The sequence below is a fragment of the Vigna unguiculata genome, chromosome 9 (assembly GCF_004118075.2).
Source record: "Vigna unguiculata cultivar IT97K-499-35 chromosome 9, ASM411807v1, whole genome shotgun sequence".
Classification (NCBI taxonomy): Eukaryota; Viridiplantae; Streptophyta; class Magnoliopsida; order Fabales; family Fabaceae; genus Vigna; species Vigna unguiculata.
Window position 1 is genome coordinate 30,972,069 of NC_040287.1, and position 16,195 is coordinate 30,988,263.

General features: G+C 40.5%; 1 protein-coding gene across 7 annotated transcripts; it reads right to left on the bottom strand.

Moving 5' to 3' along the window:
• Positions 1-9,407: 9,407 nt before the first annotated feature.
• Positions 9,408-16,195, bottom strand: LOC114163811 (RNA-binding protein 1-like). Of its 7 annotated transcripts, none has more exons than XM_028048152.1 (7): positions 15,865-16,187; positions 14,903-15,024; positions 14,153-14,387; positions 13,043-13,110; positions 12,892-12,973; positions 11,556-11,677; positions 9,502-9,678 (listed from the first exon to the last, which is right to left on the bottom strand). In XM_028048152.1, the coding sequence occupies exons 1-6, from the start codon at positions 15,947-15,949 to the stop codon at positions 11,571-11,573; spliced, it is 699 nt and encodes a 232-aa protein (XP_027903953.1). In that variant the 5' UTR covers positions 15,950-16,187; the 3' UTR covers positions 9,502-9,678; positions 11,556-11,570. The 7 variants fall into 7 exon arrangements, with proteins under 7 accessions (XP_027903956.1, XP_027903955.1, XP_027903950.1 ...); XM_028048151.1 differs by lacking the exon at positions 9,502-9,678 and adding an exon at positions 11,148-11,435 and having other exon boundaries at positions 15,865-16,185; XM_028048153.1 differs by lacking the exon at positions 9,502-9,678 and adding an exon at positions 11,148-11,435 and having other exon boundaries at positions 13,043-13,104; positions 15,865-16,183.

Consider the following 16,195-nt stretch of genomic DNA (forward strand, 5'->3'; position numbering starts at 1 on the left):
CAGAGGGTCGATATACCAAAAGAAAACCCGAACTCGACCATTGCCTCGTAGATGACCGATATATAAAAAGAAAACTTGAACTTGACCATTGTCTCGCAGAAGGCCAATATATAAAAAGAAAACATGATTATGATGTTTTTCCTCATTCCTCTATCATATCTACTATACATGATACCACTACTAAAACACAAACTAATACCAACTGCACCGCTCTTGTTGATCATGTCACATCCACTACATTGTGTCCTGATAATCAAATGATTGATGTTCCTATTACCTCCATTAATCATACACATCATAACATTGTTCATGTCCCTAAAACACCTCAGCGATCCCTTCGACAGTCTAAGACCCTTGCATATTTACATGATTTAGCTACTAGCTTTATTTCTCGTTAACATATTTCCAACTATGTTAGATATGAGTTCCTATCTCCTTGTTTCAAGCACACCGTATTGTCTATTTCCTATACTCTCGAACCACATTCTTTCACAAAAGCATCTAAAGATCCAAGGTGGGTTGTTGCCATGGATGAAGAACTCGTTTCTTTACAAGCCAATCACACTTGGACTATCACCAACCTTCCGGCCAATAAGATGGGGATAGGTGCCTCTGGATATATAAGATTAAATATCGTTTCAATGGGTTTATAGATCACTACAAAGCACGTCTTGTCGCTAAAGGATCTAATCGGCATAAAGGGCTCAATTCTTTTGACACATTTTCACCCATGGTGAAATTCACCATTGTTCATCTTCTTATACAGGCTTAAGCAAGCCAAACGTCAATGGTATGCAAAATTAAATTTTTTATTTCTGTTCTTACCAACGTTTTGACCGACTATATGCCGAATAAGTGTCTAGATAGAGCCAAAAAATCAGTATCATCCTTTTGTGTTTTTCCCAGTCTTTTTAGGCCAAGCCCTACCAGTTTCTCCGGATGGTTGACTTAGAAGTCTGATCACGTGATGAGGTGGTTCCGCCATATAGGGAGTAGCTGACCATTGTGATATTTCGTTTGTTAATTCCACTTGTTGAGGGGATGAGCTGTCGTTGTGATGTTCTTCAAATTCATAATATTGATTGGTCGTTGGATGTGCTTGGGTCGACCTTAAATGGGCTAACTACATCCGAATAGTTGGGCCTTCGTCCAAGCTTTTCATATTTCATGCACCCACTTCGGGCTAGTTCCAAGTACGAAATTTTTTTAGATGAAAAAGTCAACCAAATAGATATGGTGGTCTCTAAGTGGTGTAGGAGGCCAGGGACTTCTGACTCTATTCCAATCGTCTTATAAGGGGTTTAAAGGTTCTTTTCTGAAAATCTGAGCCCCTCCTCAGAGAGCCTGATCTCTCGGAAGGCTTTCCATTATATTGTACTCAAAATTCGAGCTTTGTTGGGGCCTCAAGAATAAGAGCATTGTCTCTTGCTAGAGCAACTCAAAACACTTTTTGAGACCAAGTAAGTACTGAGCTTCGAATTTCAACCTGCTAACCTCATGTTTTACATCGGTCGTTCCTCGGGTAGTTGTCTTATTTATTCTTTAGAGAGTTTCTTGTACTTGAAGTGACAACTTCTCATCTTGTTTTGCAGAGTCAAGGATGGGCATGTCAAAGAAGGACCTCGTTAGGCGTCTGAAGAGCATACGAGCTCCCAAACCCCCACCTATCATCGTGAGGCTCCAGTCCAAATTACGGACGCCACGCTAATACCATATGACGATGAGGAGACAATATTCGACACCGAACAGAAGCGGCGAAAGAGAGGGTCCGCTGTCCAAATTGAAATCGAGATGGCAATGACGTCTTCTCCTACATGTCCTGAACACGCCATTTCTTCTATAAGGGTGATGCCACTAGAAGGTTCAAGTAATGTCTGCCAAAGCTTTTGGGACTCATCAATACCATCATGCGGCACATAGCATGGCTCATAATGTGTTTGAGGGAGACCTTCAATGTTTGTTGAACCAAGATGTGTCATCAGTCCAGGTGGACACATGCGCCTTTCTCCATAAGGCTGATGTGTCCTCAATATCCTTGTGTGAGAAACTGACCAATTTGAGCCTTGTTAAGGGAAAGAAAGACAAGGAGATTATTGCTATGAAGTTAGAAGTGTCTCGCCTAACTACCGAGCTTGCAGAAATGGAGAAGTTGAGGAAAAACCTCAGAGAACAAGAAGTGAGGTCAACTGACCTTGAGACCACCTTGAAGAACGCTACCAAAAAAGCAACCGGGTTGGAGGAAAACCTCTGTCGATTACAGACCAAGGTCGAGAACAGAAGCTGGCCAACGAGGCTGCCACGACATATGGAGTGGGATTTGAGGTGGCCTTGGAGCAGATCTGACTCTTATGTCCCTCGGTTGATCTTTCTGGTGTGGATGCCCTAAAGGTCCTTATTGACGGCAACTTGGTTGATGGGTGATTTTTAAGACGAATAGGTTTACATATTTAAAGACAATGCTCTGTAAAATTTATCTAAACTTGAGGCCAGAGTTGTACCTGTGACATTTGATGTTTTGTATTTATAATCTGTCGTAGACTTCAATATTTTTGAGTGGTCGAATTGTGTGGTCGCGTGAGTTGGATGTGCGTAGTTTTATATATGCTTGTTCGTAACCCTCAAGTCTAAAGCGAGCACGCTGAGTTGAAAAAACAATTTTAAATGATAGAATTGGTGGCGACCTTAAACTGAGTTTGCCTTAGACGACTCTTCACCGCCCCTAAGCCAAGCTTAGGTGGTCGCTTTAGACGGCTCTACACCGCCCCTAAGCCGAGCTCAGGTGGTCGCTTTAGACTGCTCTTCACTACACCTAAGCCGAGCTTACGTAGTCGAAAGATTGTACAATTTTTAGGAACAAAGAAACAAGAACTTTATTAGAGAATAAATCTGACCTCATTAAAAAACCCTTGTGTTCCTTGATCAAGGGAAAAAGAGTGTCAGTGTGGATAGGATACAAAAAGTTTTAACTAAAATAAAAACGAAGATTCACTGCATTCCATGTTTGGGGGATTTCCAGACCATCCAGGGTTTTTAAGATGTACACGCCATTGCCGAGCACTTGTTTGATACGGAAAGGTTCTGTCCATTTTGCGAATAGCTTATCTTCGATTTGTAGAGAATGAGCCTTTCTGAGAACAAGATCAGACTTTCTGAATGACCTCGGGACGACCTTGGTTTTGTATCTAGATTCAACTTGTCTCTTCATTGCCTCGTTGTTGATTCTTGTTGCTTCCATTAACTCATCTAAGGTATCCAAATTTGCTCGCATGCCTTCCTCCGTTGAGGAGATAGAGAATGTTCTTACTCGAAAAGTAGGTTGCTCGACCTCCATAGGTAGAACTGCGTCCATTCCATATACCAAATTAAATGGGATTTCTCGTGTTGTCGATTGCAGAGTAGTATAATAGGCGAGTAGAGTCCCCGATAACTCTTCTGGCCATTCCGATTTCACTGTGGAAATATGCCGACGCAATGCTCTTACGATTATTTGATTAACTGTCTCTGTTTGTTCATTTGTTTGTGGGTGTTCAACTGAAGTGAACACTTGACGAAATTTAAACATGCTTCACAAACGACCGATGTTGTGAACTGTGTTCCATTATCGGAGATTAGTCATCTCGGGATTCCGAATCGGCAAACAATGTTTTTTCCCGAGGAAAGCCTTTACCTTGCTCGTTGTAATCATTGCCACAACTTTAGCCTCGATCCATTTTGTGAAATACTCGATAGCGACTATCAGAAACTTCTGTTGCCTTGTCACCAGGAGAAATGGTCCCAAAATGTCAATTCCTCATGTGTGGAATGGCTAGGGGGTGCTTATGGAGTGTAAATCCTCGGGTGGAGCTCGGTGGAGATCGAAATATCAGTGACATTGTGGGCATTTTTTCGTGAAATCTTGACAATCTTGCTTCAACGTGGGCTAGTAATAACCAACTTGTAGAATCCTGAGGGATAGAGCTCTGCCTACGACATGACTGTTGCAAATGCCTTCATGGAGCCCGATCATTACACTAAAACTTTCTTTTGATGTGACGCAAGTGAGGAGTGGTGGGATGAACCCTCAGCGGAAAAGGCGACCCTTTACGATGATGTATTTGGCCGCGTTCTTCTTGACTGCTTGAGCTTTGGTGAGATCGGATGGAAGATGGCCCTTCATCAAGTATGTTAGATAGGGAGTCAGCCATGAGTTTAAGGAAGGTTCCACCCCCTGATTGGTGATGATTGAGCATATTTGGACATTTGATCCGATATTTGTGACTTGGGTATTACCAATGTCTCCCGTATCACTGACCTTTGGCGTACCGGTCATGAGGAGCTCGCCAATTTAGACAGAAGATCAACACACAAGTTTTGTTCTCGTGGAACGTGTATCAATTTGAACGAGCTAAAGTTGACCGCTAAGCCCGAACAAAATCCAGGTACTGAGAGAGCAAAGGGTATTTAGCTTGGTATTCCCCTGACACTTGCCCTGTGACCAGCAAAGAGTCGCTTTTTTTTGTCAGCTCCCTGACGCCTAGTTCTTTAGCAAGCAGCATGTCAGTTATGAGGGATTCATATTCTGCTTGGTTGTTGCTTGCTTGGAAGGCGAAGTGAAGCGATTGTTCTATCAAAGTGCCATGTCTATCTTCCAGGATGATTCCAGCACCGCTTCTCTTCGAGTTCGTCGTCCCATCAACTGATAGTACCTATCCTCTGGTCTTCTCCTCCTTTGTTGTCAGCGGAGTTAACTCGACCAGGAAGTTAGAAAACACTTGAGCTTTAATTGGACCCCGAGGCTCCAACGACATGTCATATTCTGAGAGCTTAATGACCCATTTGACAAGACGCCCTGACACCTCAGATTTCTGGAGAATCTACTTTATGGACTGGTCGGTCATGACTATGACAGAGTGTACCTGGAAATGATGACGTAGTCTTCGCATGGAAACCACCATAGCTAAGGCTACTTCCTCAATTTTTTGATATCGGATTTCCGCTCCTCACAAAATCTTGCTAACAAAATATATTGGTCGTTGATCCTCCCCCTGATCTTGCATCAGGGTCGAGTTTATGGCCCTGTTGGTGACAGTTACATATAGCTTTAAAGGTGAACCTGGTTGTGGTCGGCACAAAATCGAAGGACTCAAAAGATGTTCTTTGAGTTGTAGGAAAGCCTGTTCGCATTTGTCTATCCATCGGAAATTCTTACCCTTTTGAAGACACTCGTAGTACGGATGTCCTCGGTCTCCTGCCCCCGGTAAAAATCTTGATAAGGCGGCCATACGTCCCGTCGACCATTGCACTTCCTTGACGTTTCTCGGGTTTATCATGTTCAGGATCGTCGCGCACTTATCGGGATTTGCCTCAATTCCCCTCTCTATAAGTAAGAATCCTAAGAACTTACCAGCTTTAACCCCGAAAACACATTTATCCGGATTGAGCTTCAATCCATAGTTGTTTATAGTTGCGAATACCTCATCGAGGTCGGTGGCGTGTGCTTTCGGTTAGGTGGAGGTCACCACCATGTCGTCGACATATGCTTGCACCTTTCTCTTAGACAACGGTTTCAGGATCCGATCCATTAGGCGCTGATAGGTGGCACAAGCATTTTTAAGACCAAAAGGCATGACCTTATAGATATATGTGGTTGCTTCTCCCATGAATGTCATCTTCTCCTCGTCTTCAGGGTGCATGTTGATCTGGTTATACCCCGAATACGCATCCATGAAACTAAGTAATTCGCATCCTGGGGCGTTGTCCACCAACATATCGATGTTAGGCAAGGGATACGAGTCCTTTGGGCAGGCACTATTGATGTCGGAAAAATCTACACATATTCTTCACCATAACCATTTGACTGATAGTAGTTTGTTGGTCTCTTCCTTTATCCCTATCAATTTTTTGGGTGTCATTTTCCTCCTTCATTGTATCCTGGCCTTTGCATAGCATTTTCAGGCTATGGCTTGGTCAACCCTCAATGTAACGACATGGCCATTGTTCGCCAAAAATTTCATCTTTAGATGAGCTGTAGAGACAACGACTTCAAGTTGATTAAGGGACGATCGACCCAAGAGTACATTGTACGAGGACGGTGCTTTCACGACTATGTATCGTACTACTATCGACTTTGCCGCTTTATCATCTGAGAATGTTGTCCTCAAATCAGTGTACCCCCTGATCTCCACGAGGTCTCCAGCGAAGCCAACCAACACTCCATCGAAGGGCCGTAACTGATCGTGTGGCATGCCCAGGCCCACGAAGGTGTCCCAGAACATGACATCGGCAGAACTTCCTTGATCAACTAGGACCTAGTGGACACGTCTCCCCATAGCAGTTATGGATACCACGACCAGATCATCTTCATGAGGAACGACGTCCTTCCGATCATCGTCCGTCAACGTGATAGTTGGCATTATCTTTTTTTGCCAAGTTACAGAGCTCGTCATCACGCTCCTTGTATATCTCTTTCTACTAGCGGACATAACCCCCCACGAACGAAGCTGCCAACTATTGTATTCATATCTCCTATTGGGAGGTTCTTGCTGTCTATCGGTCTATGTCCTGCAGCTCTGCCTAGCAACGGACGTGTGTGCAACGTAAAGGCTATATCTCTTATCGGATCTTTTGACAAAAGTATCGTCGTAGGTGTGTCTTGTGTCCCGAGATTTCGAGTCGCTGATGGTACGCTTCTCCTGCCATCGCTTCTGTCTCATCACATCCTCTACTTTTATGTGTGTGGTTGCCCCTAGTCGTATTTCTGAAAGCGACAATGTAAGGATCTTGACGAGGGATTCGTTGAACGAATTCGCCCTTAAACCCTTTACGAATGCATCTACCAGGAATTCCTCATTAGGGGCTTGAGATACACGTGCACGCATCATAGAAACGATTCAGATAATCCCTCAACGTCTCATCCGAGCTTTGTTTCATGTCAAAGAGGTCTACCATCTTTGGCACTTTAACTTTATTAGCTGTGAACCTCTCTAGAAATGTGCGTGCGAGAATGGTAAACGAGGTGATGGAAGAACGGGGTAGGCTACTAATCCATTTTAAAGTTGTGCCTGCGAGCGTGCCTACGAACACTTTGCAGCGCACTGCATCATTACCTCCAGAAATCAACATTTGAGCGTTGAATGCTTTGAGGTGCGCTTTGGAGTCCACACTTCCTGAGAAAGGGGGGATCTTTGGAACAATGAATTGTTGTGGGACAGCCTCAGCCATGATGGGGCAGAGAGGGGATATCCCTCATCAGGTACGACGAGTTCTATACCCCGACCCCTTTCACGCTCATCTCTCATTTGTATGTGTCTCAAAAGGTCCTCATTAGCTCGTTGGAGCGCGTCTTGACCTCAGAGAGTTTCGTTCATCTGTCGCCGGGTTTCCGCCGCCTCCTAACAAGCTGCAATGTGTTCTACGCTAGCCTCCTCAGCACGACGATGAGCTTCTTTAGCCCTCTGGCGAATTAGCTCATTCTCTCGCCTCAACTCCAATATCTGCTGCATCAATTCCCTAGTAGTCGGATCCGGTTGGGCATCTTGTGGGTGGTTGGTTTGATGAGTGGCATTTGGTCATGGGCTCTCAACCATTGTGAACGTTAGGTCGTTTAGGGTCTGGGAATCTGTTTTACCGAGACCCCACGGTGGGCGCCAATTGTTCTTGCCAACGTTTTGACCGACTATATGCTGAATAAGCGTCTAGCAAGAGCCAAAATTTTGTGTCCCCCCTCCGTGTTTTTCCCAGTCTTCTTATGCCAAGCCCTACCAGTTTTTCCAGATGGCTGACTTAGAAATTTGATCACATGACGAGGTGGTTCCGCCATATAGGGAGTAGCTGACTGTTGTGATATTTCGTCTGTTAATTCCGCTTGTTGAGGGGATGACATGTCATTGTGACGTTCTTCCAATTCATAATATTGATGGGTCGTTGGACGTGCTTAGGTCGACCTTAAATGGGCTATTATTCGAGTAGAGCTTGGGTGCGCCTGATCATTACAATTTCCAATCACTATATTTGTTCATCTAAAGACCATTCTCTTTTTCTGCACCATAACAGTACTTACATTACGATTCTTATATACGTCGATGACATTATTATTGCGAGAAATCATGCTGAGGAAATCCAACGCGTTACGACCCTCCCTCACTCAACCTTTCGTATCAAGAACCTCGATGATTTAATGTATTTTCATGGTCCTGAGGTGGCTCATAACTCTAGTGGCATTCATCTTTGTCAACATAAGTACATCCTTAGTCTCCTCCACGGGATTGGAATGCTTGATAATTCACCTGTGCCCACTCCTACGGTTCCAAAATACACTTCCGCTACCATTCCTCAACCCCTCAACGATGCCTCTTCCACGTCATATCGTCGTCTTATTGGAAAGTTAATTTACCTTACCACTATGCGTCCTGACATTATTTTCACTGCCCACCATCTAAGCCAGTTTCTATCAACTCCCACCAATCTTCATCAACAAGCTACACATCATATGCTTCAATATCCTAAGGGTTCTCCTGGTTCTTGAGTTTTCTTTCCCAACAACTCTCTCATTCAACTAAAAGCCTTCAGCGACTCTGACTGGGCCACTTGTCTCGAAACCCGCAAGTCAATCACTAGTTTTTTTTTGTTTATCTAAATCATTCTCTTATCTCATGGAGATCTAAGAAACAACAAACAATTTCACATAGCTCTTTCAAGGCTGAGTATCACGTTTTCGCCACCACTACTTGCGAACTTCAATGGTTAACCTTTCTCCTTCATGATTTCCGTGTTGTTGTTAGCTCCCGTGCCCCCTCCTATATTGTGATAATCAATCTATCATTCAAATTGCTTCCAATCCGGTCTTTCACGAGCACATTAAACACATTGAGATCGACTGTCATCTCATTCAGGAGAAAGTTGCTTCTAGTCTCTTAAAGTTGCTCCGTATCTCATCTTCGCTTCAATTAGCAGACATATTCACAAAAGTCTTGCCCCCAACAACCTTTTATTTATCTCTATTCCAAGCTAGGCCTTGAAAATCACTACGTTGAGCTTGCAAGGGGCTAATAAACTAATCATCAGCTTTGTGCAGCCTCACCCAACGCTAATGCTTTTATTTGTTTATTCTAGTTTTTCTGTTTTACAACCCTTGTATTTGTTCTCTCTATCCTCTACACTTGTATCATTCAAGAGTTTTATACGATAGTTTTTCTCTTCTTTCTCGCCATATGCATCCTTCTCTCTTTTCCTTTTGTTTCTTTTGTTGATTTCTTCATGGGAACCAACCAATATCTTATGACATATACTCTCCAACAATTCTTACCAACAAATTATGAAGTATTAAATGAAAAAAAAATACATTTAAGTTTAGAAGATTTTAAAACCATTCAATATTTTATTTATATGGTGAATAAGAAGATTTTTGTGTGAAAAATTAGAATTATTCGTATGAAATGCCAACAATTATATACGTCTATGTTTAAATATCCAAGAGAGACACCCACCTGTGTGCAACCAAACCATAACTAACATTTCCGATTGCTCGAGGTCTAAGAAGAACTCATACAGAAGGGAATTCAAATGAAAGAAGCCCCAAATGAACATTACCTCTCCTAAGAACCATTACTTGGAAAGAGAATCTATAACAAATAATTATCATAGCGTACAAAAAATAAAAACCAAATCTTGCTCTCTTTTCTGCTGTTCCAAGCAAATATCCTGCATATTCCATAACCAACCAACTGCATATTATTATGAGAAAAATGTTACTCTGCAATTGAAAGATAGGAAAAAGAGAAAAGTTTGAGATATAGTAAAAGATATGAATGTATAGGATAAATTGGCCATAACTGTCCAAGTTACGGTTAATGGAATGAGTGCTTCGAACTATTCTTAAACGTGGCCCAACAAGAATGATATACTGCTTACTATCAAATGCTACTTTTTCTGGTCTCAACTGGCAAATGAGCAAGCCATGAGGGAATTGCCTAATGCTTTCCATGTCTCACACAGCAAAATCACAGGATTCTTATTCTCGAGGCTTGTTGACAGCAGTAACAACCAATATACGTTTCACAAAACCTAGCGTCAATATAGCAACTTGATCTAGTAGTACTTTATGCCCATTTGTCACGCATTTTTACATAACAAATTTGAAAAAGAAAACTTGAAATATAGCTCAGCATTACAGAATTGAATTATAAAATCAAGTTTACATCTCATTATATGAATAGTGGTCACATTTCTTATTTGGTTTTAAGTTTTTTATCGTCAACTTTTTTGTTTACGCATGAATAACCCATTTACAAATATGAAAATATGACTTTATTTTCATATTATGGTTTTAAGGTCTAAAAATTATAAATAAAATATCAACTCTTTTATTTTCACCATTTTTTTGCTTTTTCCACAATTTTGGAGAAAAGCATTACGATATACTTAATGACAACGAAATTGAGCGGTGATGGTATACTAGAAAGTTACTTGGCAATGTCTTCGAAAATTGTGGCCCTCAAGGAAAAATCGCAACTACTCACAACACTATAGCAGTGCTAAAGTGAGGTTTAGTTCCTGTTTAATTTGTTTCCTTAAGCAGCACTAGCAAACGTCTCAAAGGACATTATCTTCTAAGACTTTTTTTTTCTCTGAAGGGCGCTACTAAGATACCTTCGTATCTTTCGTGGGAAAGGGCAGAGATGAGATCAGATTATGGACTAAACCAACAAGGATCAAATTCAAAGAACAATGCCTTCCCACGGCACATTCTGTTTCAACATTTTATCATCCACTTCAAGTTGACGGTATAACTGGGACTGAACACTCACAATAAAATAAAATATATGCAATAACCAAGTTGTCTAACTTGCTACATTAGCAGGTCATTGCCATCGGGGTTATAATTACAGATCGGGACTAACCTAATAGTTCACATGCATAATCCCAAGAGTAAAACTAACAACACGAAACACAAATCTATGCAATGAAGGATATTAGTTAGAAAAGGGAATACCTTTCATATTAAAGCTACAAACTAGAAAAATCATATTAACCTGAAAAATATATATCAATGGCAAAAAAGAAGGTATGATCATGGATTTGTGACAAAACAAGAATGAGAAAATCGACATTTGTCTAATTATACTAATCTAATAAGGTTAAAAATTAATAGTACTTGATATATACAAGGCTCACATGGAAAACATCCTTCTTATTAGTAGACAAATATATTCGAAAGAGCAATGAAAAGCCATTTAAGTCATAAGTTATTTCGCATAAGACAATTTGAAGCAACTTATAGTAAATAAATTAAACATTTTTTCTCAAACACGCACAATCTGAATCTCTAGCGAGCACTCCCCACACGAATACGACAATGATCGACTTGTTCCTAATGAAAGCAACTGTAATTCTCGACTGCAATGTTGGTCACTTGCCTCTCAAAATCATAATCATAACCTCCCCATCGTGAGTGACTCCTACATGGAATTTTCGTTTCACGATTCAGCATGATTAACTGTTTATATTTAAGTTTTTATCCAGCACCCAACGACCATTGACAAACAGTGTGGGCGTATTGAAATAATAGAATTAATCACCTGTAATTGCATAATTCAACGTTTGCCACGATGTACGCCACCTGACCTCGCACCAGGATAGCGCCGAGCAAATTGAAACCTTAAATTGACCGAGTTGCGGTCAAGCTCGTCAAATTTGTAACCTGCAAAATTAACGTTCACTGTTTTACGCTCAACAACTAGCCGTGTTCTGAGCACCGGATTAGGGTGTCAACAGGAAGATGATATAAGACGCGTGTTGTATCTTAACTCGGCTTATGACATACATAATAAACCTCAAATGCATCTAAATACGTTCAAACCCAATGTCCAACATGGGTGAATATGCGTGCATCAGTCGTTACCAAAGGGGTCAAACTTGCTACTTGAAAGGAAGGGTTAGTAAACTTTCAATAAGTCTCCATCGTTAGACTGTCTTCACCGTTGGCCATTCAATAAAACTTAGAATATTGGTCGAATATATACTACCCTAGTTTAAGTATCTATGCGGCAGAACAAATAATAAATTGTGACATGCAACACACGATCTTACGGTTCAGGTAGATGGAGGAGAGGAGCAAATGAATGTGGCAATTCTACTACACCAAGAGAGCGTATTTTGTCGAACAGGCCCTTAGCGATCTATATTCCATGCAACCACTATTATTTTAAGCAATTCACCGAACCCACATGACTTCCTCAAAAGCAGGAGGCCTGCCTCCGTAACATGGAAATGTCAAATTGCATGGCATTCATAATCTAGCCCCCAAAATCTTTCAACCAGATATGATTATATATGGGTGCCAGCTTTATCAATGAGCACGACAATGATGAACAGAGTCCATAAAATTCATTATCGTGACATTACTTTTTACATGAATCAGTCTTTTAACTTTCCAAGCTTGAGTAAAGCTTTCATCAGAATCAAACCATCTCCATCCCCGCATAAAAGTGTTATGTATCGCATAGGGTTAAAAGGTATGCAGCTTTTTAGTGATGTCGAAAGACCATCAAGTAGTGCTCTAGGATTCCACTTGCAATAAGATCCTTTGATCCAATACCACTGAGTATGTTTCAGGCAGCACTCACATTCTAAATCCATCACTACCTCATCCGGTTAATGGATTTATATTTTACCCAAAACCCAGCATATATTATGCAGAGCAGCCCACGCTCTTGAGGCACGGACATGAGGAATGCAAATCATAAAGTAGTCGAATATTCGGTTCGTTCTTGCCAACTCGATGAAAATGCAAAAAAATGGTTCTACAGCATTTTCTCTATATTCAAACTTAAGGGGATAAAGAAATGGAACACGGGATTTTCCAAGACACACATGAGGATGGCATTATAAGAGTAGAAGAAATAGAGGCCTTACCCTGCAATGCTTCCATGGCGGTTGCTGCATGGCCTGGACTCAAAAAATCGACAAAACAAAGTACCAGTGGATCACCTCCTGGCTGCACAAAATAGAAGTAAAAAGTCCATCAACGTATACAATTTTTTTTTAACTTTTTGATTAAACTTACTTGTCTTGACTCCTTGCTAACAAGCCTAACTTCTTTGTAGCCAACAAAAGGACGAAAAATATCTGTATCTCGCGAGTTAAGGAGGAAGAATCTACAATGAAAAAGATTTGACTCCTCTAAGAGGATATGTGTGAAGAGAGAAACTGAGGTCCTATCAACCGTTGATTTAAAGTGGGTTCTGTTCACAAAAACACTTTATTTCAAATCAACAGTAGATCTCTCACTCTTCACATCTCACTTGCAGAAGAATTAAATCCGAATGAAAGCATTGATCTAGGCAATTTTGTATTTTAGGGTCTTTTTGAACTGAAATTTGTAAAAATAGGTCCGTTGAAAATTCTTTTGTAAAATAGGGGTAAGTCGTCAAGGTGGAGGACGACATTACAGGTGAATTCGTCCTCCACCCTACCGGTTTCTATTTTTTTTTTCAAAAAAGTGAAGTCATCACCATGAAAGCCGGTTTCTGTGAAGTGAAAAAGTGAAGTCGTCCTCTCAAGTGACGACTTCACTTTCTTTTGATGTTAGCTTTGTGGTAATTGTGGTATTACTTATATCTTGCTTGCCTTTGTTACTACCAATCGTGTTATGTGTGCAGATAGTGGAAGCCAGAAGAGGTGGAGATTCAATTGGAGGATTGTTTGGCACAAAGAGATGTTGTTCTTCCTTTTTTGGAGGAATATTGCCTCTCGCAAATAAGTCCGATTCTTTATTTTCCTTACCTCTTTTGTCTAAGGCCTAAGTTAACATTGCTCTGGCTTCCACTATCTTCACACATAACACAATTGGTAGTAACAAAGGCAAGCACGATACAAGTAATATCACAATTACCACAAAGCTAACATCAAAAGAAAGTGAAGTCGTCACTTGAGAGGACGACTTCACTTTTTCACTTCATAGATACCGGTTTTCATGGTGACGACTTCACTTTTTTGAAAAAAAAAATAGAAACCGGCAAGGTGGAGACGACTTCACCTGTAATGTCGTCCTCCACCCTGACGACTTACCCCTATTTTACAAAAGAATTATCAACGGACCTATTTTTACAAATTCTAGTTCAAAAAGACCCTGAAATACAAAATTGCCTCTAAGGGGAATTGGATGAAAGGATACGAGCTACTTCTCGTCTTGTGCAGTTAGAAGGCAAACCCTCAACAAACAGTGTACTTGTAGCATCAGGTGGAAGAGAACGGTCGGCCCTTCCACTACTAAACCCCAGGATTTTGTCTTTTGCATTTGTTCCCCTGTCTACTCCTCCAATATTTGCAACATGTGAATCGTCAACAGTACGATTGGGAACTCGCCCTCCAATGGTTCTAGTGGACTGTCCCGAACCATATGATGAAATCTGATGAAAAATGTACAATTTTTTATCCTTAAACATATAGGGGCCTATTTCACACATCAGAAGTACTTTGTGATAAAACGAGATCGAACAAGATGGGCAAGACAGTGATATAAATTATTCCATTTCCATCACATGCTCACTTTAACTGGATAGGATATTAGGACAAGGTAGAGTTCAGGATTTTGTGTTCACCACACAATAGGACACGACAATTAATGTATTATTACTCCTAACAATGTATCTAATAAAAGAAAAAATTCCAATTTTCCCCCTATTCCTTTCAAATCTCCCATGGGAAATTTGGAGCTGAAACAGAAATTATTTGGGTGTTTTTGCCATTAGTTTAAGCATAAAAAATCCACTCAACCAGATCTCTATCATATCCATAAACAAACACATTTAAATACGTTCTAGTTGCCTACAAATTCAATATTCAATATATATATGACAATCAGGGGATAAAAGAATAAGAAAAAAGATAAATGGCCATTTAAGAACCGAAAAATAGCTAATACCGCACTACGGAGGTAATTCTCATAAGATGCATCAAGGGACTCAGCATCTCTAATTACACGTAGCCCTCCTCTATCATCATCATGGGGAAAGTAATTGGGCAAGTCATGAACGCCAGAGACATCTTCAAAATTAAAAAATACTTTAAACTAATGAGAATGTAAAGACAGGAACAAGGTAACAATGAATCATTCACATGATGATTGTGAAATACGCAAGATTAAAATCACATGACAGGGGAAAAATATGCCCATCAAGATACAACCCTAAGATTAAGACAACATGAATTTCAAACATAGTAGCTTCATTATTGAAATTATATATCAGAAGAAAAGATAGATTCATCCAAAATTAGACAGACTCACCAAAAAGAGTAATATCATGGGCACAAAATTCAGACTTAGGTAATCATATTGTGTCAAGACCAGTAAATAAAATAAAAACTTCTTTCCAAAAGCTCTGGAAAAATTAGAAGGGGAGTATCATCATTTTTCTTGTCCTGAATCTATATCTTGTTTTAAGCCCACAGTAAAAAATAGTTTGGCACTTGGACAAAACAGGAACAAAGAATTCTTCACCATTAATCAAGGAGATGTATCTAAAAGATTTAAGACCAAATTCGGTTCAGCATAAACACCCGCCAACAAGATGACGATGTTGCATAAAATCATGACAGTTGACCTACTACAGAGTATCCAAACTAAAAGGGACAAAAATAAACCTCTATTTGGAACGAGGGAAAGAGTTTAACGGTTAAAAAAAGGAAACAAAACAAACCAAACCAAGAAAAATAAAAATTATGTAACAAGAAAGGACAGAAATTGGAAGGGGGAAAGATCAATAAAAGGGAAAATTCAACATTTCGAATTAAGAATTGGCGAAATATGTAATGGTGGCCTTTTGCGTTGAGACGAAAACCTAGCGAGAGAAGAAAATATAGGAAAACCCTAAATTGAAGGCATACCGAAGTCGGAACGGGAGCGCTTGCCGGTGATAGAGGAAGGGGCATGCCGCGATTCGGCGGCGTACCTCCAATATCCGTCGGACATGAGGATGGGAATTGGTTGATTGATTGATGAACCAAATTGAAATTGAAACTGAAACTGAATTTTGAGATTGAAAAGTGAAAGAGGATGAGAATATGGGTTGAAGGTGCTTGATTAATTCTCAGAAAAGCCAAACGCCTCAGAAAAGCCAAACGACACAGATTCAAACTTCAAAGTTCTGCTCTCAACCAATATTGATTTTCAATTTTGTTTCAAATCTACACCTTATAAGCAGCTACTTCAACTCGC

Bases quoted from the DNA above. Each gene is read 5' to 3' on its own strand.
- LOC114163811 (XM_028048149.1), bottom strand. From the start codon at position 15,949: ATGTCCGACGGATATTGGAGGTACGCCGCCGAATCGCGGCATGCCCCT. The intron at 15,025-15,864 runs GTATGCCTTCAA...TTAATTTTGAAG, and splicing joins GCGCTCCCGTTCCGACTTCG to ATGTCTCTGGCGTTCATGAC. The intron at 13,111-14,152 runs GTATCCTTTCAT...TTAACTCGCGAG, and splicing joins CACAAGACGAGAAGTAGCTC to ATACAGATATTTTTCGTCCT.